The sequence below is a fragment of the Curcuma longa genome, chromosome 4 (genome assembly GCF_044706935.1).
Source record: "Curcuma longa cultivar G26 ecotype Majalengka, Jawa Barat chromosome 4, ITB_CL_G26_1.1, whole genome shotgun sequence".
NCBI classification, from domain to species: domain Eukaryota; kingdom Viridiplantae; phylum Streptophyta; class Magnoliopsida; order Zingiberales; family Zingiberaceae; genus Curcuma; species Curcuma longa.
The window spans coordinates 11162583-11184677 of record NC_133864.1 but is presented as its reverse complement, the minus strand read 5'-3'; the positions used below and the strand labels follow the sequence as shown (position 1 = coordinate 11184677).

The following is a 22095-nucleotide window of genomic DNA, read 5'->3' as shown; positions in this document are numbered from 1 at the left end:
AAGGCCCTTCGACCAAAAAGGCAGCGAGGTGAGGGAGACAAGAAGCGCAGGAGGCGGTGTCAGTGTCAGAACTTGCCGACATCTGCAACAGCAGGAGGAGACCGATTTGGTGTGAAGCTTTCCAGCCATTCAATCCCTGACATGGATTCCCAACACAAGAACCAGCCAAAGTGAAGGGAAAAGGGGGAGCTAACCTGCCAAGGTCGTTATTGCCTTGCCAAAGCCTTCATCTGCTGCTGCTGCCGCCTACTTTAATGGGACGATCGATCAAGTTTGCTTAACGAACGAGTGAGTGGGAGTTAGTTCTTCTCTGCTTTGCCCATTGAAATTTCAGGAGCAGGAGAAGAATCATTTTGGAGCCAATTCCAGTCCTCCAACAATCGATAGCAACCGCGGTCTGGTGAGTGAGATTGTTTGTGGCAATGCGATGCTTCGATGCATCAGAATGCTTGTGAAGTTTATAGAAATCCTGAACCAATTCAGTCGGATTGTTTATTCTAAGAATATAACAATCAATTAAAACTTATTTTAGTTGATGAATCTAAACCTTCCTATCAGCTTTTGGATTTGTTTGGCTCGATAAGGACTGATTATAGTTGAATTAAGTAGGTCAGCTCATTCAGGTCAGTGATTGGTCAACATGTCATTCAACACTTTTTTTTATATAAATTTTGATATCCACGGGCGGGTCAGGTCAATGATTAGGTCAAGGTCCCTGGCATGTAACATCAATATCTGCCTTTCTTCAGCCACCATTTTATTAATTTCGATATCCAATTATCTGCAGCTTGATATCCAATTTATACGATCTGATTAATCTTATACGATCTGACCTCACAAATTAACTATTAAATAAATTCAAAAATATCGTTAAAAATATATTTAAGAATTATTCGAAGCACTCTTTAGTTCTAATTGAAGGGCTAAATCCAATTCAAAGTGAAGTTTAAATATTGATTTACATATTATTATTATCTATTTATTTTAAGATTAATATGTTTCATTCTTGGAAAACAATGAAATGGATTTAAGAATTCTAAAAAATAAATTGATATTTATAAAGTTCGCACTGGTCAAACATCAAGTTCAAGATTTCAAGTTCCAATACTCTCTTGGAATTGAAAGATTGTCTTTTTATTAATCTTGAAAATAAGAATATATTATAGAGAATGTATTTGACTGATCATAATTATTTTAAGTTTAATTTTCCTAAAACACTTTTTTATAATAATTAATAGACTAACTATCGCAGATATAATTTCTACTACTAAAATATCCCAAATCAAACATATCTTTACTTTTAATAAACGATAAATAAAAGTTTTCTCTTGAAATATATTTTTTAAAATTTCCAAATAAGGTTTTAATTATATTTGATAAAAAAAATTTGTTATATTCAATAGTAATAAAAAGTTGACCCCATCTAATCAAATAAAATATAGACTTAATTTTTTTAATCTAATTAATTTAGAAATGACCGATTCAATCCTATAAAATTTATAAAAATTTCTCATTAATCAATAAAATAAATCAAAAAATATAAATCGATCATGACAGACAATCCAACATCCCACCTATTGTTATTGTATCATAATATAAGAAATGTCAAATAACAGATTTTCAGTCAAAGTCTTTCACCAAATTCCTTTATCAAAATGAAAAACTTTGAAACCAAAAATTGTGCCAAGCTAAATCTAAATGATACTGAAATACTCATAGTTGGATGAACTTTGACATTGGATGAACTTTGACATAATTTTGATACAATATCCATTATCAAACTTATCTGGTGAAAGAGTTCGACTCAAGATGTATACCAGCCACAAAGGCAGATTTGAACTTTGTAACAATCAAAACACATGACTAGGTTATTTATCTTGTCATCCTTTGCCCATTAAATAATAAACAGGAGTGAAAATTTATTGGACTAATGGAAATAGCACACTCGGAGCAACCTGCACTAACCTAACCTAAATGTAAGAGCGCATCCTAGGCCTTACAATGGATTGAGCTCCGTCCACGAAGATGGTCGTGCCAGTCATGTATCGCGAGTCGTCTCCCACCAAGTATATCACGGTCGAAGCGAGGTCGTTTTTTGGATCGAGCCATCTCAACAGCGGCATTACATCTTGTGTAGACTTCTCGGCCTTGTCTTTCCCAACTGAACGAGGATACTCATCGTCCAAGTGCAAACCGCGGGCAATGGCATTGACTCGGATATTGTACTTACCAATCTCCATGGCTGATAACTGCAATGGTGAGGGAGATTTAGAAAAGAAAAGGAGGATAGAATTGCAAGACATACACTTATTCTACCTGTGATGCGTGAATCTTGCTATAAATGACATTCTTTTTCTATTAAAGTGTGCTAAGATCGGAACATAAAAAAGTTGTACTGAGACTAATAGAATTCATTACATATCCACAAGGGGCATGAAAACTTTAATTTGGTTGGAATTATAAAAAGTGTATGAGGCTTTCCATTTATCAAAGGCCTTGAAGCATATGCTACATTTATACTTGCTAGTACTCCTCTTTCGACCACATATATCCAGACTACTCAAGCTACTTACCTCCTCGCCATTTTCTTAATCTACTTCCATCCTCTTGTACCACTTGTCTCCTAAGAGTCCTGCATCATTCTTCAAACTCCTAAACCACATAATTAGTTCATTGTTTGTTTCCATATCGGATAGTTAAGGTTGATGTCGTCAAAGGGCTAACATTGTTCTATTCATTTAAACTGATTGCTCAACATGTCATCATAGAAAGTATTTTCAGGGTAAATTCTCATGTTTCTATGCCTTGTAAAGGACGTGCATAATCACCTTGAACAACATTACAAGTCATAACTTGTATAAATAAGTTGAAACGAGTATTATGATACAGTCAATTGTTTTTCATGTTAAGTGTTTGGTTTCTTCTAGTACTTTCCTTTTTAGGCAAGAAACAACTGCAATGCATGCAAAATGACAACAACTATGTCTCTGCATGCAAAGTATTTCAAATTTGTTCATCTTGATCTGAATTTGCACTTCCAGAAGAAAAAAATTGCAGCATCCAACCAAAAGGTAATAAGCTAATGTTGAATGTAGAGCTAAAATATACTTACTCGAACCAATTGTTGTACAGCAGCCAAACTTGAGCCATAGGCAGCAGCACCTGGATATAAGCCTCTTTCTGCCCCTAATATTTGGGATATGAAAACAATAGATCCTCCTGTTTTACAATCTCTCATCCGCTTTGCAACTGCTTTTTGAAGAAACCATGGCGCCATAAAATTAATTTTCACTGTCTTTCTGAACTCCTGTTCAGTCACTTGTAGACATTCTTGCATTTTACCTGTTCAAAAGGGAAAGACAGATATTTATCAACATAAAGGTCCTCTAGTGATCATCAGAAACAAACAAAAAAAATAGCTCAAAATACCAGGATAAAAAAATTAACACGAATGCATCATCAAGTTATAAATTACTGATAGGATTTTTTTTTGTGTAGGCTTCTATAATAGGATTTCAACAAACATTTTCCGGTCTACTAAAGAGTTTAATGAGTAGGTTTGGTGAAAAATGCTATTGATTTTACCCAGTTAGTTAAAAGTGTCATGATTTGATAAAGTGACACCTTAGTTTAATTTCACATGATAATTTGTGGGCTAATGAAAGGGTTTTATAAAATTAGGTGAGTGAGTTACCATTAACTTCCATTTAAGCTTTGGGTTAGTGGTTGGGCACCTATCTAGATGAGAAAATTAATCCATTCATTGTGTTGGGTGCAACTATTGGCCCAAAATGCTTACACCCAAGCTAAATAGTAGGTCAATTTTTATGGCACTTTTGGTTCCAGTATGCCATAAGGTAAAAGTATAAATTAAACACTAGCATTTTATTAGTCTCTCATATTTCATAAGAGAACCAACATTGGCGACACTTGTAGAGAACTATCTAAGCATCTGATATTTTCTGATAAACAAATTCCTAATTTTACTTTCTTAGAATTCAGAACAGCATGATGATGCACAACCCACTTGATAAACTCCATAAAATTTTCATTCCAAGCACCTTCTCTTTTTTTTTAAAAAAAAAGTGTATTGTGCCTAGCCCAATTCTTAGGTTTCCAAACCGAGGATACTCATTTTTTCAATCGAGAGAATACTTGTAATACAGATGAAAATAAAAGTTTCTTTCACATTAGAAATTTCATGATAACTAAAGTTTGACCATTAGCCAATGGTATTAATGAAAGAGTACATAGTATGGTAAGAATAGCAATAACTATTTCATCAATTTATGACGGTAATATACTTGATTTACCTTCATAGTAATAACAATTGACAAACGCATCAATCGTTCCGAAAATACTCCATGCCACACCCACAGCCTTATCAAAGATGTCCTCATGATCTTCTTCCATATTCAAACCAACCACTTTGACCAAAGCGGGTCCATTTAAGGATCTCAGTAAATCCTCTACCATTTTCTGTAGTAGACTCTCATTACCCAGCAAAACCAAGCTATTATAACATAGCAACCAGTAGAATCAGAATAAGTTTTTAAGCAGCAAAGTGAGGACTTAATTCTGAAATGGAAATAGTGTTAAGTTTAATTAAATTCATGTAAAAAACAATTAAGTTGGCTTAATTTACAGGTCATTTTTCCTTTGGGGAAAGCACAACATGTAACATGATTGCCCAAAAAATGAATATAAACATTGAAGAAATAGAAACAGATGCAATGTGTTTTAAATAGCTGATAAGCGATCTAAAAAACCAGTAAATTTGTAGTATGCACATAGTCCACCTAACTGATTTGACCAAACACCATCGCAACAAGGAACCTAATACAGGTATTTATCACAGATACAATCACATGTTCCTGAGATTGGAAAAAATGGATATCAAATGCAGAATCATGCTGATCCCTCCAAACTTCACACCCCCCCCCCCCCCCCCCCCCCCCCCCCCCGATTCAATCTCCAAGTTCAGAAGTTTTAGCTATCTAGTCTGATGCAACTTCTCCAGGCACTCCATGCGTCAAACATGGTCCATGAATCTAAGTTCCCTAATGTACAAAACCCAAAGAGGCAAAGATAACCCATAGAATTCCATCAAAACCCGTTAACGCGCAAGATCGCATACAAGTCAGCCTCATATTTAAAACTGACGAAAGATCGAAGCAAGGGTCAAAGGAACGAAGAAATAGGCACCTGCAACCAGATTTGGCCAAGTGATAGGCGATGCCCTTGGAGATCTCATCCCCGCTTGACGTCAACAAGACTCTCTTCCCCCGATCCACCATCCTCGCCGCCAATCTCGGAATAGCAGAGAAGCGAAGATCGAAACGAGGGTTCACGATCGGCCGCCGAGTCTTTGACTCTTTTCTGTAAAGCTGCTCCTTTATAGTTGGTTTCTCGCCAACTGCGTGCGTCACGCGTGACGGTAGCGGTGTGAATCAGAATGGCCGGGTCCGTTAGATCGATCCCTCGTGCCGAATCCGGTAAGGCTCCAAACGGTCGGGTCATGGCCCATGACGTCATAGTTATTTATGTGTGCTTGAAAAAATAAAAGAAAATAAATCAGGGGAATTTAAAAAAAAAGATAAAAGTTATGAAATTATTAATTAAATTTCTTACATTTACATGATAATAATAATAATAACAATAATCTTAGTTTCAAAACAATATAAATAATTTAATATTATATTTTAAATTTAATATATATATATATATAGCTTAGGAAATTTTGATGTAGTTATGCATGTGTTCTTCATCATCGATGAGGCATTAAATTTTGATGTAGTTATGCGGTTGTGGACTAGTCAATCTCGACCATTGGTGGCCACTAGGCTAGTCTAAGCTAAGCTTTCATGATCGAGATTGTGCGATTATTGTAACATGATCACCACTGACCTCTCAATCTTGAAATTATCAAAAGAATGTGCGTAGATAAATACTTTTCTCTTAATTTATTTTTTAAAAAGTTCATCTTTCTTTTAAGAAGCAAAAGGTAAAATTTATTATCCAACGATCCCACGCGATCAATTTTACTATCATTTATGATCCTTTGCTTCTTATCCCAGGAAAGTGTTGTGCCAAAATATCATTTTCTTGAGAGTGAGGAGAGGCGGCCATTATGTTCGTTTATTAATAAAAATATGCAATTGGGAGATTGAGATGACAAAATTTTGGAATTTTTGAGTGAGACAATTTTATTTTTTTGTTTTGTTCCATAATTTATTATATTTCTCAAATGTATTCCTTGAAATCTTTTAAACTTTCTAGATTTGCTCTTCAAATGGAAAATAAAAATTAATATGGCAAAAAATAAAAAATAAAAAAGGCAACTGTTTTTTATTAGAATCATGGAAAAACACTCTCCATTTTAATACTTGAAATGCCATACACATATTATAACATATTATAATAGTTATGATTTATAATGATTATAATATGTTATTAACCAACACTTATGCATATGATATAATAATTATGGAATATAATTGTTATAATATACTATTGATGAATATTGACTTAAATTAAATAGATATAAAATATTTCGAGTAATTTTGATTAAATTGGAACAATTTAAGTAAATTTAATTTCACCAGTTGACTATTATACATTTTAATAATATTATTAAAGTATTTTGATATTATAATAAGAATATTCTCATGATAAAATATAAAATATGATGTTATTTTAATTATTAAAAAATCTCTCTTAATTTTAACGGTACCAATAAAACAAAGTCGCTTTTGATGTTTGCCTAATTAATATTAACTTATCTGATGTGTCGTGTCCTGAATAAACTGTGAGTCATATTTTTTTTGTTACTTTTTTATTGATAATTTAATTATCCAATTTTTATGATTCAAATAATCTTACGATCATCAATTCAATTTCATAAAAAAACTTTATTCATCATTAAAATAAATTAAAAAATATAAATAAATTTTAACGAACAATTCAACATCATAAATTTTTTAAATTTCTAGTATATTAAATCCTGAATAAATTGCAGGTCATATTTTTTCGCTACCCGTGGGTACATGTAAGGAAGGTTACATTCGAGTGGCGTGTAGCTTTATAGCGTGTATCAAATGCAACGCTACAAAATGGATCAATTTCTTTAATTTTTTTAAATTCTATTTATTTTTTTATTTCTTTAACAAAAAAACAAAAGAGGCTCGTCATTAGCCGTAGACTGCAAGCTCAAACTACAGTTCAATCCATGGATATACATGCAATCATACAATAAAAATGAATAAATTATTGTGAGATTTTCTTTTGCCTTTTCTTAGAAGATATTCTATAATATTATTTGAGAATGCAACTTTAAGTTTAAAATTGTAAAAAAACGGATTACATATTAAAAAAATTAAATATATATTTAGCAGTAACCAATGCATAATTAAATCTTAACATCAAATTTCAAGCGGGGAAAATATTTTCAGTAACCCTAAAATTTTAGCCAAGATTTAAAAAGGAAAAAAACTAATTAACCAATCACCAAATCGAAATCAAAGATTTTAAAAAGATATATTTTTAATATCGATTATGACAAGCCTATAACATATTAAAATAACTCAAATTTTAAATCTAACTTAATAAAAATTATTATATTATTTTAATTTGATCAAAATCATTAAACAGCGTTGAGAGTTGAGTTAATAAAATTAAAGGAAAATAATAATAATAATAATAATAATAATAATAATAATAATGGGAAGTCGAGCAACGTTGAGAGTTGCGACGCTGTAGGTGGTCCCACATTTTGGCACGTACCCCTCTCCATATCTGGTTTTCCTAACTCAGCACCACTCACTATAAATCCCCTTCCCTTCCCTTTCCTGCCCTTCACTTCCCCTCCCTCGCTCCCTTCCTTCCTTCGTCAGACAACACACATTTAATGTAAATCGCGCTAGCTGCGTGGATGCAGCGTAGCAAATAGATCATTTTCTTATCTCTCCATTCCACCTCCTCTCCTCCTCCTCCTTCTCCTCCTCCTCCACAATCCTCGGACAAACCTTTTCGACCAATCGATGCCTTATCCTCTTCCTCACATATCGATCGATCGACCGGAGAAGAAGCAAGATGCAATTCAGCAATTGATTGGAGGCGAAGGATATTAGTATAATAAAGCCTTGGGAAGAGTGAACTTACAGTGAGAGGTCGCCATGGCGGGCAATGAATGGATCAACGGCTACCTGGAGGCGATACTGGACTCCGGCGGTGCGGTGGCGGACGACCAGAAGGCCGCGTCGGCGTCCGCGACCGCGCCGGTGGGCGTCCACTTCAACCCCACCAAGTACTTCGTCGAGGAGGTCGTCATCGGCGTCGACGAGACCGACCTCCACCGCACCTGGATCAAGGTCGTCGCCACCCGCAACTCCCGCGAGCGCAGCTCTCGCCTCGAGAACATGTGCTGGCGAATCTGGCACCTCGCCCGCAAGAAGAAGCAGGCAATAAAAATTGCCTTTTTCCTCCGCATCTTCTATTCATTGATACAGTAATAGTTAAAGTCGCGAGATCAAATTCGTTCGCGATCTATGCTTATACTTGCAACACAGAGTCGATCAAAAGGAATCGCCTTGGTCGGTTTCCAATGGAAAAAAAAAATGATCTTACTCTGGAATTTGAACTGCTGATTGCAGCTGGAATGGGAGGATACTCAAAGGACAGCAAGCCGGCGATGGGAGCGGGAGCAGGGCCGGAGAGATGCCACCGAGGACATGTCCGAGGATCTGTCGGAGGGCGAGAAGGGCGATACGGTGGGTGAGTTGCAGCAAAGTGATACGCCCAGAAAGAAGTTCCAGAGGAATGTGTCTGATCTCCAAGTCTGGTCTGATGACAACAAAGAGAAAAAGCTCTACATTGTGCTCATCAGGTACATGAATAGCCGCCTTTGGTGAAGTCTCCCAAACACCTGGAATGCAGATTCCTGTCAAAACAAAGAATTTATGCCATATTTCATCCATGAAAAAAAAAATGCTTGCTTACGATATCTAATAAAATTTAGATACAATAATCTCAACTACATATCGAGCAGAACCCACTAGTTTGGCGTATTTATGGCACAAAGTTGAAATTGTGTCACACTTTTAATGTCTTGGAAGCCATAAGAAAAGATAGTTCATGTGAAGTTGGTGGTGCAGATCTAAGTGGACCTTGTAAACACAAAAGACTTGTGTCAATCTTCAATGGACGCCTTAGATTGCAATTCGAGATCATTGTAGAGTTCAGCAATACAAGTAGGATCCTTTGAAGGTAAATAAATGTTACTCTTTGGCATGTACACAGGGAGGAAATAGTAAGCGGCATATACCTGTTTCCAATGTCATTAGCTAGTTAATGTACATATGAGTTCAAGCTAGAAGTTTAAGCAACCAGTATACAAGTAATCAAAACTTATAGTCACAGTAAAAAAAGAGTTGGGTATCTGTCAATTATTGTTGCAATTTGTCAGCTTGCATGGCCTAGTTCGAGGAGAAAACATGGAATTAGGTCGGGATTCAGATACTGGTGGCCAGGTAAAAGCAATATTATCCCTATATGTTCATTGGAATTCTAATTTTTCATGTGGGAGGTGGTTGAGAATATTGCATGGAACTTACAGGTGAAGTATGTGGTGGAACTTGCTCGAGCACTATCCATGATGCCCGGTGTCTATAGGGTCGATCTTTTCACTCGCCAGATAACATCCCCTGATGTGGACTGGAGCTACGGGGAGCCTACGGAGATGTTGACATCAGGTTCTTATGATGCAGAGGGGAATGATGTGGGTGAGAGTGCTGGAGCTTACATCATTCGGATACCTTGTGGCCCGAGAGACGAGTACCTGCGCAAAGAGCTTCTTTGGCCATACCTGCAAGAATTTGTTGATGGAGCTCTAGCACACATCCTCAATATGGCAAAGGTCTTGGGAGAGCAAGTTGGTGGAGGGCATCCAGTGTGGCCCTATGTGATCCATGGCCATTATGCTGATGCAGGTGATGTGGCTGCTCTTCTTTCTGGGGCCTTGAACGTTCCCATGGTCCTCACAGGCCACTCTCTAGGGAGGAACAAACTGGAGCAACTTCTCAAGCAGGGCCGTCAATCGAAAGAAGACATAAATGCAACTTATAAGATCATGAGGCGCATTGAAGCAGAGGAGCTCTCCTTGGACACGTCTGAACTTGTCATCACAAGCACAAAGCAGGAGATTGATGAGCAATGGGGATTGTATGATGGCTTCGATGTCAAGCTTGAGCGAGTGCTAAGGGCACGGGCTAGAAGGGGGGTCAACTGCCATGGCCGATACATGCCAAGGATGGTGGTAAGCATTCCTAAATTCACACCTACAAAAACAAAGATAACAAGAAAATATAATTTCACCAGTTATGAGCAGTATGGAATATATCTACAAGAATATTTACAATCTTCTCTTTAGCAAGAGAATACTTACCTTCTGATAGAATAAGTTTGATAAAGCATTTTGATTTCAACTTCTAAGAAGATTGTTCATTAAATATAGCAACTTGAGTACTGCAGTTATGCAAAAGTTTGCTAATTGTGCTATAACATTGCAGGTGATTCCTCCTGGGATGGATTTCAGTAGTGTTGCAATTCAGGAAGACACAACTGAGACCGATGGAGACTTAAAAGACATTATTGGTGTAGATGGAGCTTCACCTAGATCAGTTCCGCCTATATGGGCCGAGGCAAATACTCTCATCTCATTTTGAAATACATCTAGTGATCCCTGTGTTCAAGAAGCAATAAAGTACCATTTCTGCAGGTTATGCGTTTCTTCACAAATCCTCACAAACCTATGATCTTGGCTTTATCAAGGCCTGATCCTAAGAAGAACATCACCACCCTTCTGAAAGCATTTGGAGAATGCCGACCATTGAGAGAACTCGCTAATCTTGTGAGGACCATTTCTTAACTTGTTCATGTGTCATGTCTATGTGCTAGTGTAATATTGTTTTTGGTTGAAGATTGAGTGAATTCATACATGACCTAAAAATGCAATTCCTTTCAGAGGAAACATTCTCTCATCATTGACATGAACATTTATCTGGACAATATGATGTAAAGTTTTAGCTGAATCACATGAACTATGGATGTAAACACGAAATCATTCAGAAACAATACTTATCTAGTGCATTCTTAATTTTTTCTACAATAGCATAGCTTTTGCACAACTGAATGGTTGTAGAAAAGATAAAAATGGCTTTGCTGAAAAATGTTTCATTAAATATAGCACAGTCATTATCATTTCTTCTATTTGCAGACCCTAATTATGGGGAACAGAGACAACATAGATGAGATGCCTGCAGGCAATGCCAGTGTCTTAACAACAGCATTGAAGCTAATTGACAAGTATGACCTATATGGATATGTGGCATACCCAAAGCATCATAAGCAGTCTGATGTTCCAGAAATCTACAGGCTTGCAGCAAAAACAAAGGTTGAGTGTGATTCTTGTGAATTTATTTTATGACTGATTTGAAAAACTTACTAGCTAAGTTGAAGTTACTTTAATTCGCAGGGAGTTTTCATTAATCCTGCTCTAGTTGAGCCTTTTGGTCTTACCTTAATTGAGGTATGTGTGATATATGTTGGCATAACTGAAGCTATCTTTACGATTGTCTGACCATGAATCATATACTTGGGGCAACATCTAGGCGGCTGCACATGGACTCCCTATGGTGGCCACAAAGAATGGAGGTCCTGTTGACATTCATAGGGTAAACATATCTCCTTTCTCTATCACAATGCAGCCACTATATCACTTTCGAAGTACAGAGTCTTATTAGTTTTCATTGCATCAGGCATTGAATAATGGATTGCTTGTGGACCCACATGACCAGAAGGCTATAGCTGATGCACTTCTGAAGCTGGTTTCAGAAAAGAACCTGTGGCATGAGTGTAGGAAAAACGGATGGCGAAATATTCATCTCTTCTCATGGCCTGAGCATTGCAGGACATATCTCACTAAAGTGGCTGCGTGCAGGATGAGATATCCACAATGGAAAACAGACACTCCCACAGATGACATGGCTGTTGAGGAATCTTATGGCGACTCTCTAAGGGATGTACATGAGTCATCACTTAGGCTTTCGGTGGATGGTGAAAAAGCTTGCTCGGTGGTTCCCTTGAGTTTGACCCAGTTGAACTAGAGAAGGTTGGAGCTGGAAAGAGTGACCCAGAGCTGCAAGATCAAGTGAAGAGAATCATGAGCAAGATCAAGAAACAGGCACCTGAACCACAGGGTGTTGACAGTGGCAAGAAGCAAAGTGAGGTTTCAGGATCTACCATTAACAAGTACCCTCTTCTCCGAAGGCGGCGGCGGCTATTTGTTATAGCTGTTGATTCTTATGACAGTAGTGGTGCTCCTGATAAGAAGATGCTGCAGGTAATACAGGAGGTGTTTAAGGCCATCAGATCAGATTCTCAAATGTCGAAGATTTCAGGCTTTGCTCTCTCAACTGCCATGTCCATTTCAGAGGTTCTTGCCTTATTGAAGTTAGTAAAGATCCCTGCAACAGATTTTGATGCTCTTATATGCAGCAGCGGTAGTGAAGTTTATTATCCAGGCACTGCTCAGTGCATGGATGCAGAAGGAAAGTTGTGTGCAGATCCTGATTATGCCACACACATTGATTACCGCTGGGGATATGATGGTGTGAAGAGGACATTGACAAAACTGATGAACTTTCAAGACGGTCAGGATAATAAAGCATCTGAAAAGTCCACTGTCATCATAGTAGAAGATGCAAACTCCAGCAACCCTCACTGTGTTTCATTCATGGTCAAAGATAAAACCAAGGTAAATTGTAGAAAAATCTGGTTTTATGTGCACAAAGCGCATCTGACATATAAGATTACTACCCCAGGCAAAGCGCGTTGACGATCTTCGTCAAAAGCTCAGAATGCGAGGACTCCGATGCCATGCCATGTATTGCAGGAACTCTACAAGGTTGCAGGTTGTTCCTCTGCTGGCATCTCGATCTCAAGCATTGAGGTAGGAAAAATGCATCTCCATTGTGTGTATGTAATATGCAATTGCATCAGATTTGTCATTTTTAAGAGCAGATTTCAATAGCCCTCAGTTTTTATTTTCAAAAGGTTTGGCATTGTTGATAATTAGAAACTTCAATTAGGTTTAATAGACTTGTTAAAGGCTGCATCTAGAGAGTTTCAGTATCAATGAGCTATACCAAGACTGACTGCCAGGGGTAAACGGCACTGCCTATTTCTAATCTAAAGAAGTTTGTGGGTTATGGTTTATGCTGGGATAACATTTCAAATCATAGATCCTTGCATGCCACTCTTAATGAGGTTGACTGGGAAAACTAAAACCTTCTAAGCAGCTTCCCTGCTGAAAATTATCTAGTAGAGCATGCATCAACCAATTAATTAATGGGTATCATGTTGATGAATGTGTGTAGGTATTTATTTGTTCGATGGGGCCTTAGTGTTACAAATATGTACGTGATTCTTGGAGAAGGAGGTGATACAGATCATGAGGGGCTCATATCAGGAAACCACAAGACTGTGATCATGAAAGGGATTGTGGAGAAGAGTTCTGAGGAGTTGCAGAGAACTGCTGGGAGCTACCAGAAGGAAGACATAGTTCCATCGGAGAGCCCACTCATTGTCTATACTGACCATGGAATTGTTGCAGGGGAGATCATGAGTGCACTAAAAGAAGCAACCAAAGCTGCCTCTGGAATGTGAGCAATTAATGAGTCAGTAGTTTTGCAAACGAATAATGTCTTTTAACTTATAATTGCAATCAGATGCCCTCACATTCAAGTTTATTCATGATATAGGTATATGTGAAAAGAAGTCAGATCTCATGAACATAATGAGATGTGACTTGATGTTCATAAACAAATTACTTTTTCTATAGCATTACTAGCATCCCAATTTGCAAATTAATCTTTAGTAGGTAGGTTATGGACTTCTCTTTTGAGTTTCTATGCTTGTCTGATATAGGTGGCTGCACTGAAATGATCAAAAATAGAAAACTGAGTGAAATTTGATCATACTAAATAACAGTTCTGATTCCTTATGATAACTTAGTTCTTTTTCAAATTGTATTATCTTGTTAAATTTGTTTATATTCATATATAAATGGTATTACGTTTGTTAAAATACATTTTAAAAAAATAGATCCTGATTTGAACCCAGAATATACATTCTATTGAACTGTGACCTCTAAAACATGGGAAAGTGTAATTTTTTGTTGCATCTTTGGTAGGTCCAACAGATGTTCTTAGTGTGTTCGTGTATTATGTTCATAGTTTTCCTAATTGTCACAAAATTGTTAATACTTTTTTGTATGTTAAAATTCTGGTAGATAAAGTGATGAGGTTAGAGGAGTTGTGAAATCCAATTTAATTATGAGGTCCAGAGGTTTGGTTGGAAGCCAAAGACTTAATTGTGTGCTTCAAAGATCTAGCCATAAGCTTTAGGGGTATATTTTGTGAATCTAAACAGATGTATAGCATGAAAATTTTGTGTTAGGCTTGATTTAAATCAAAATTCAATCCAAATTGAACCCAAACCTAGGCCATGTTTTGGCCTAAATTATAGCAAGGATTGACTTTAAGGGAACATTTCCATCATGAGTGCCCAAGAAAATTTTGATTGTGCAACCTATTACCTCTAATAAAACAGGCATAAAAGGAGCATTGAAGAACTTCGTTAACATATTCATTACTTCAAATTTGCACCTGTTATCCTTCATAAGAGTTGTGGTCAAGACATAAGGAAATTACATAGCTTCCATGAACAAGTTTATTGTTGAGTAAGTAAAATTGCAGAAAAATTCACATACTAGTCATTGTTGTCGACGAAGTACCAAATCCTTGCCATCCTGCATCTCTCACTGCTAGGCATGCTGTATATGATTGAAACCCTCAACTAATAATCCCTGGATATGCACTCAACTTTTAATACTTCAGTGTTTTCATAATTGACCATTAACATTGGGAAAATTATCTGATGCTGAATAAGCAAGCAATATGCCTTCACTGAAAAAACAGATAGTTAGCAATGCAGATGATCATGAATTGTCTCAAATGAGTAATTACCATCTTTAAATGGTAGAATCTTTTGATAGCCCTCAGCATTGTCTATCTGCTCGACAATTTGCTTGACATCTATCTTCATCAAAGTAGGCAATCACCACAAATTCAAATTCTATGATTTTTGACAATCCTAATATCAGATCCCATAAAAATACTAAAATAGACCCAAAGCAAGTGCTAACTTTTCGCTGTTGTATCCTAATGAACTCTTCTTTTCCTCTTCCTCAATGCAATGAAGCACCCAGTCAATGTTGAGTTCATAGCCTTGTTCTCCAGATCCAGTAGCAAGTTCGTCTAATTCCTCATATATCTCCTTATACTGTGGATAAGATTGATCATCTGCAATTGCAATTTCAGCTTTCCGGCGTCTTGACGTACGCATCGATGAGTGCTGCGCCGATCAACCCTAATTTGCGCAAACCCATTCTCAAATGAAAAACAACGAATCCTGAACCCCTGCTTCGAAGCGGCCATCCTCGCGCACACTGGAATGGAAGTTCAAACAGTGAGTCCTACGACTTCACCAGTGCCTTTGCTCATAAATCTCTGCATCAGGCCGTTCCGAGACGCCGCCACCGTCCTCCCCGGCATCGGCTCGAAAGGATTCCGTTCGTTCTCCAGATCACCGGACGGCAAGGAGAAGCATTCGATGGCAACGTTCCACAGTGTCGGTGTTTCTTTATTTAGAAAATTTTTAAATAAAAATTAAAAGGACTCCCATTATCAGAATCAAGGACGGCTTTTAAAAAGTTAAATAGTGTTTTTAAATAATACTCAATATATATTTTTTATTTTAAAAATGTTTTATTCTTAATAAAAATATGGAAACAAACAAATGAACATTTAAAATTATATAAATAGTCAAAAAGGCATCTCTGTTTTTATCAAATATTTTATATTAAAAATATTTTTATTTCAATGATCATTTTATTATAATAAAATTATTATACCTATTTTATATCAAAATACTCTTTATAATTTAATCAAAATTAATTAAACTATATCAAAATTATTTTAAATTTTTTATTTTAAAATTTGAATATTAAATATTATATATTAAAATATTTTTTATATTGTTATCTAATATATTATTATAATAATATTAAAAATAAATATATTTTTTAGATAAAATATATAATAGACATCGATTCATTAAATGTGAAACGCCTTTTAATTTTTACCCTAAAAATATTATACACATGACATTTTATATCAATTTTTTTATAAATTTAATTAAAATCATGTTAAAATTATTGTAGCTATTATTACCCCGCCATTAAGTGATTATTATAATATTATAAAAAATATTTAATAAATATAATATTATAATCATCACTAAATAATTGTTATGTTATTAATTTGATAAATAAATTTCATATATAATATTTTGATCAAATTTTATTTTTTTTAAAATGACTTATTTAAACGCTTTCTAATAACTACTTCGTGATTATTAAAATGGTATTAGGACAACATATTTTCGATGTGAAAAATATAGTGGGATATTTTTTTAATAAAATTATAATTTATTTTTTAAAATGTTAATAATTACTTTTTTTTAAAAAAATAGATTTTATTATTCCTCCTAATTTTCTTTTCTACACTAGAATATTTACGTTTGCCATTAAAAATAATAATAATAAAAATAATAATAAAAGCGTGATACAAACGCCAATAAGAAGAACAACTTGCCGTCATATTCTATCTATTTCTCGCTGATTCCTATTGGCGGACGCGAAAGCAAATATAAACTACGATTTTGAAATCCGCCCTCATGTGCAGAATAAAAGGCCAAGTGGGGGACTGCGTCCGCCGCGCACCACTCTTCCCCCTCTCTTCCTCCTGCGATTAAATTCGTCGCTTCCGCTCCCCAAAACCCTAAATCCCTTTTTTTTTTCTCTCGATCCGGTCGATCGCCGAAGGAGGATGTCGGGGGCTGGAAACGAAGAAGACAAGAAGCCGATGGATCAGGCGGCGCACATCAATCTCAAGGTCAAAGGGCAGGTTGGTTCGCTACCACTTCTCCTTTTCCTTCGATTGTTCTTCCTGTTGTTCTTGTCTACCTGCTTTCTGTGTGCCTGTGTTTTTTTACTGGGTATGTTAACGGCGTCTATATGTTGATTCTCGATTGTGGTTTCTATTCCCTCGATTGAGTAGGAAGGTATTCACTTTTTTTTTATTTCTTACGGTAATTTATATTTTTGTCAAGTTTTCTTACTTTTTGCAAACAGCGCTGGTACTAGGCTGGGAGGCTTAAATTCTGTGTTGTTGGTTTTTGCACATTGCGGGCTCTAGGTTTCTATTTAAACCTCAATCGTGGCGCGCCATTTATCCTTTAAAACACACTAAAAGCTAATGCTTTTTTATACGTGATAGTCAGCATTGCTACTGCTCGCTTGTTTTAAGAGTTAAATTTTGGTTATTTGATTTACTTGGTTTGAAACAAAGGAATATATTCACGTTTCTCATTTTCTTAATAATTAGTAATGGGATATTGACGAGGAATAGGCATTAAGCAATGATACATAAAATGAGTTAACGGAGATAAGTTACAAGGTAAAACAGAAAAAGGTTTAATCATCTCTCAGATAATTTTTTGTGTGATGCTGAACATGTTAAATGAAGATCGAAAACAAATAGCTATAAGGATTAAGTTTCTCCATGAGAAGCCATATAGCAGGTTCTATGATGCCTAGAAGGTAGCTAATGTATCGAACAAGGAATTCTATGGTACAAGTATAAGTGAGATATTGTGATGTGTAAGGGAAACCTCAGCCTTTGGAGTGAGATTTAGGGGATGACACTCGCTCTTGCCTTGTGCTTCTCAGAGATAGAAGTAAATGGAGGAAAACTGCCTTAAACTTTGTGAAGGATGGAAAAAAAACAGCTGGAGGTTAATAAAAATTTCATGCTTATCATTTACAATAAAAATAATAAATTGTGGTAATAAATCTTGACTAATGGAAGGTTTTTGTAGATAGAAAAAATTGAATGAATTTAGAGCGGATGGTGTATAGTGATAAAGGGAGAACATAGGAAAAATCTAGTTAATGTTATAAAAATGATTCAATTAATTTGACTATTATTAGAAATGATTGAATTTTTTACATAGCTTTGCATAGAGCTCAATAGTGGGTTAAGACTTAAGTCCATGTTGTTAGCCAAAACACTCCGGAAGCTAAAAGTTATATATAGTTCTACTAAAATATGTCTCAACTTATTGAGTATTCTTTTACCATGTAGAAGTTTTGACCTTACAGATTTCTAGGAAAGTGCATATGTGATTCGTTGTACTAATTCATTTCATTCATTTTATCTTCTTTAATCTAAATTAAAAAAGTTTACTTTCTTAAGATTTTGTCTTGAAGTTCATACATTTTGTTGTCCATACTTCCTTATATTGTTTTTTATTTAACTTATTTGTGGGCCTAGAGGAGCTTATTTTAAAGGCTTTATCATCCCATTGTTAGATTTAGTTGTCTACTTGATTTTAAAAGTAAGTAACTTTTACAAATTAGCCTAATATTGTCTCAGTAATAATTAATGATACTCTAAAGAGGACAAGCAAAAGTGTGAGATATATTGTCTTACACCGTTCTTATGTTCCTTATCCCATAGCATCAGATCAAGGTTGTGATGATGTTGACAACCCTTCTCCTATGATCCATATATGTTTAAGAAATAAAGGCTGTGTGAGTTTTGGTTTTTTTTTTGTTGCATCATCTAGTATTAAAGCCGAGCACTTGATTTGGTGTTTGATACTTTTATTTTCTCATTCCCTATTTGTTAACCCTATTGTTGATCCAGCCTTTTGCACCAAACATGATGTCAGTATTTGACAGACTCAGATTACCTTGGTAAATGTCTAAGATTGCAATTGTTATCTTTGAAAATTACTTTTATTTATTTATTTGTTAATCAACATCTCCTCCATTCGAACTATTTTTTTCATAAAAATCATTAATATTCTAGTTCATTATCTATTACATTGATAAACTCGTCATTAAAATAAAAAACATCTTATAAATGACTTCTTGTTTAGTTAACCCATCTTCTGTCATTTATTCATAGAATATACTCATCAATCCAAAAAAAAACTTGTTGCCCATAGGTATTATATTGTTTTATTTAATAAGCACCATTATTTGTGAAAACTAGATTAGACTATTCTAGTAGTTTCAGTGAATATTATTCGATAGATGCATATAGATCCATAAACAACTTATAGACTCCCTTAGTATTAGTGGCTTAATGGATTCTAATGTAGTTTTTTGGTCAAGTAGTTGCTACAATGATAATTCTAATCAGTATGCCATGAACCATATTGAATGAGTATGAATTTGTTGTAGTTGCTAAGGAATGCTTGTTAACTGTTTAGGACCACTGTAACATGATAGGAGTAGAACCATGTGATGATCCAAAATGAAATGATAGTTAATTGGGAAATATTGTTTTACCATAGTTTAGTGATCAACTACATAAAAAATTTATAGACCTAAATAGCATATTTTTAAGTGGGGCTGAATATCTAGCTTGATAGTTTACATAAGTATCTTGGCATTAAGGAAGAGCTTTGGTGGATTCGTTTTCAGTTAGCAGATTTATGCCAGAAACTCAAGGAGAAGGGAAGTATTTTCGTTTATTTCAATTGAGGAAGCTTATCATAATGTTCTATTTATTGCAAAAAATATATATTACAAAGGGTAGAGAGTGAATACTATTATATATAAATTTTACAAATACAAAAAAAAATCAAGTTGAAAAGGATGGATATAGTTATCAAAAACTTATCACCAACCTTGTTGTCTAGCTAAACTATTTTTGTCTTGATAATGAAAAGAAATTGATATAATCATAGGACTTAACTTATGGCACTGATCATAAGGATCAATTAACCAAGTTCTTTAATCACTAGAAAACAAATTCATACTGATGGCACTAGGCAATAGGTCGAAAGACTTGGATGCTTTTAGTTTGTTGAAGCTTGTTAGTAGCCATGCAACTATGCTACTACAATGAGGAGAACAAAATTGAAGTTGATAAAGTCGCAAGCTGTTTCAGTCAGACTATGATAAAACATTGACAAGTACAAAGTCATGAGCCTAGGTTCACAAAAATGCACTAATATCTTTAAACATTTTTATGTATTGCAAACAAAAAGTCTGATGATGTCCCAAGTCATCCAACAAAGTTGCTTGGGTAAGTCTGTTTTTTCTGTCTCTTTCATGCATACTCCACTTGGCTAGGGGATATAGCTCAGGTGGTAGAGCTCTGCTCTTGCAATTGGGTCATTGCAATTTCAGGTTGGCTGTCTAATTGTCTAGGTGGTAATGATAGTACTGGTAGCTCACTTTTTCTAAGTAATGGGGAAGAGGACCGAAACATGCCATTGAAAGACTCTATTGAGACAAAAAGATGGGAGGAGGTAGGATGGATAGTTGGTCAGATGTAGTATGGATCGTACATGAATTATAATTGGAGTCGACAGCTCCCGTAGGGTTTCCTCGTTGAAGTCTATAATGATATGTTGTCATATTGAACATATTGTTCACATCCTCGGTTAACTGTGTGCCATCCGTCCACCCTGTTTCTATTGCCTATGTCAACTATGAGAGGAAGAACTGCTTGATTTAACCTTTGCCAACCCTAGCATGACAATAGTAAGTCCAATCAACAAATATTTCCATCTTAGTCTTACAGGCAACTATTCTTCTCAATTTTGTTCTAGAGAAAGACATTTCTCGATTGAGGTTGTCCTGGTTGTCCTACTCTTGTTCTGTGGCAAAAGAATCTCTTGATCTATCTACTGTGTGATAGTGTATCCTGTTATTTGCAATCTGGATTGCGAATTTAGTGCGTGTTGATTGGTTGGTACATACCAAGACCACGAACAAGCTTTCTAACTGTTTATGCATACCGATTTGGTGTAACAGAATTGTGTTGGCGGGTTCATTTCTACTATGCCAAAATAGGTCATCTTGTTATTTAGCCTTGAAAACATCTTATTTTCATGCATTAAAGTTAATGGGAGTTTCATAACACGGTCCCTTGTTTTTATTTTTCTTTATTTTTTTCCTTAGGATGGAAATGAAGTCTTCTTCCGGATCAAGCGCAGCACTCAGCTGAAGAAACTCATGAATGCCTACTGTGATCGCCAATCTGTGGATTTCAATTCCATTGCTTTCCTGTTTGATGGCCGTCGGCTCCGCGGTGAGCAGACTCCAGAAGAAGTGAGTAGATCATTACTCTATTTTTCCCCCTTCTAGTCACTGTCTTCTTCACTAATTGCTTTTTTTCCTTTCTAGCTTGATATGGAAGATGGCGACGAGATCGATGCCATGCTGCATCAAACTGGAGGTGGCCTGCAACCGTAGAGGACCATTTTGGTTCTTGATTTTGCTAATAATTATGACTCTGTAAACTAAAATGGTGGACCAAATGGATATATTTGCTAGCTGCATGTTTTACTTGCTCAAGTGTGATGATGGTGAAGCATCTATTACTGGTACCATATTACCACCGCACTCCTAATCTTCTCTATTTTGAATAGTTGTGTTTTGTTGAAAATTTATGTTTGCCTTGATGGATGTTCTTGTGAAAAGTATAACAGTAAAATCAAATCTGTCTTGTTTTTGTTGGGCAAATGGTTCAAAAAGGTTTTTATTGTTGAAAAATAATAATTAAAGAACCGTATTTTCAGAAACCTATCATTATAGTTTGTTGTAAATGTTAGTGTGGAATCAAGCTAATGATTTCTCTAAGATTTGGAAGGGTTTGATGATGATGGTAAGCTTGGATATGATGATTTAACCAGTTGTTTTGTCATTTGAGAACAAAATATTGCGACACTATTTATTGAGATTAATTTAACAAAACTTGTGATTTTGTAAAGAAAATAATTTATGCTATAAAAAATGTAATAGTATAGCTCTTTTATAGAAGGATTTGAAATGTTTATTTTTATTTGATAATTTAGTATTCGATTTTGTGAATCTTTTAATTTTGGAGATATAAA

General features: G+C 35.4%; 3 protein-coding genes across 3 annotated transcripts; 2 read left to right on the top strand and 1 right to left on the bottom strand.

The window, feature by feature from the left end:
• Positions 1 to 1894: 1894 nt before the first annotated feature.
• On the bottom strand, positions 1895 to 5356 carry LOC141826673 (uncharacterized). The gene is made up of 4 exons (XM_074713943.1): positions 5206 to 5356; positions 4314 to 4513; positions 3113 to 3342; positions 1895 to 2249 (listed from the first exon to the last, which is right to left on the bottom strand). Exons 1-4 carry the CDS (start codon positions 5295 to 5297, stop codon positions 1971 to 1973), a joined length of 801 nt encoding a protein of 266 aa, XP_074570044.1. The 5' UTR covers positions 5298 to 5356; the 3' UTR covers positions 1895 to 1970.
• Positions 5357 to 7875: 2519 nt separating this feature from the next.
• LOC141826637 (sucrose-phosphate synthase-like) lies at positions 7876 to 13908 on the top strand. Its single transcript, XM_074713903.1, is given in 13 exon segments — positions 7876 to 8459; positions 8652 to 8884; positions 9464 to 9527; positions 9614 to 10312; positions 10566 to 10697; positions 10775 to 10906; positions 11273 to 11449; positions 11531 to 11584; positions 11667 to 11729; positions 11814 to 12120; positions 12123 to 12811; positions 12879 to 13006; positions 13434 to 13908. Coding segments are annotated over 13 exon segments (3252 nt in total). The 5' UTR covers positions 7876 to 8174; the 3' UTR covers positions 13723 to 13908.
• Positions 13909 to 16883: 2975 nt separating this feature from the next.
• On the top strand, positions 16884 to 21663 carry LOC141827457 (small ubiquitin-related modifier 2-like). The gene is made up of 3 exons (XM_074714706.1): positions 16884 to 17084; positions 21161 to 21310; positions 21386 to 21663. The coding sequence occupies exons 1-3, from the start codon at positions 17007 to 17009 to the stop codon at positions 21452 to 21454; spliced, it is 297 nt and encodes a 98-aa protein (XP_074570807.1). The 5' UTR covers positions 16884 to 17006; the 3' UTR covers positions 21455 to 21663.
• Positions 21664 to 22095: the final 432 nt, after the last annotated feature.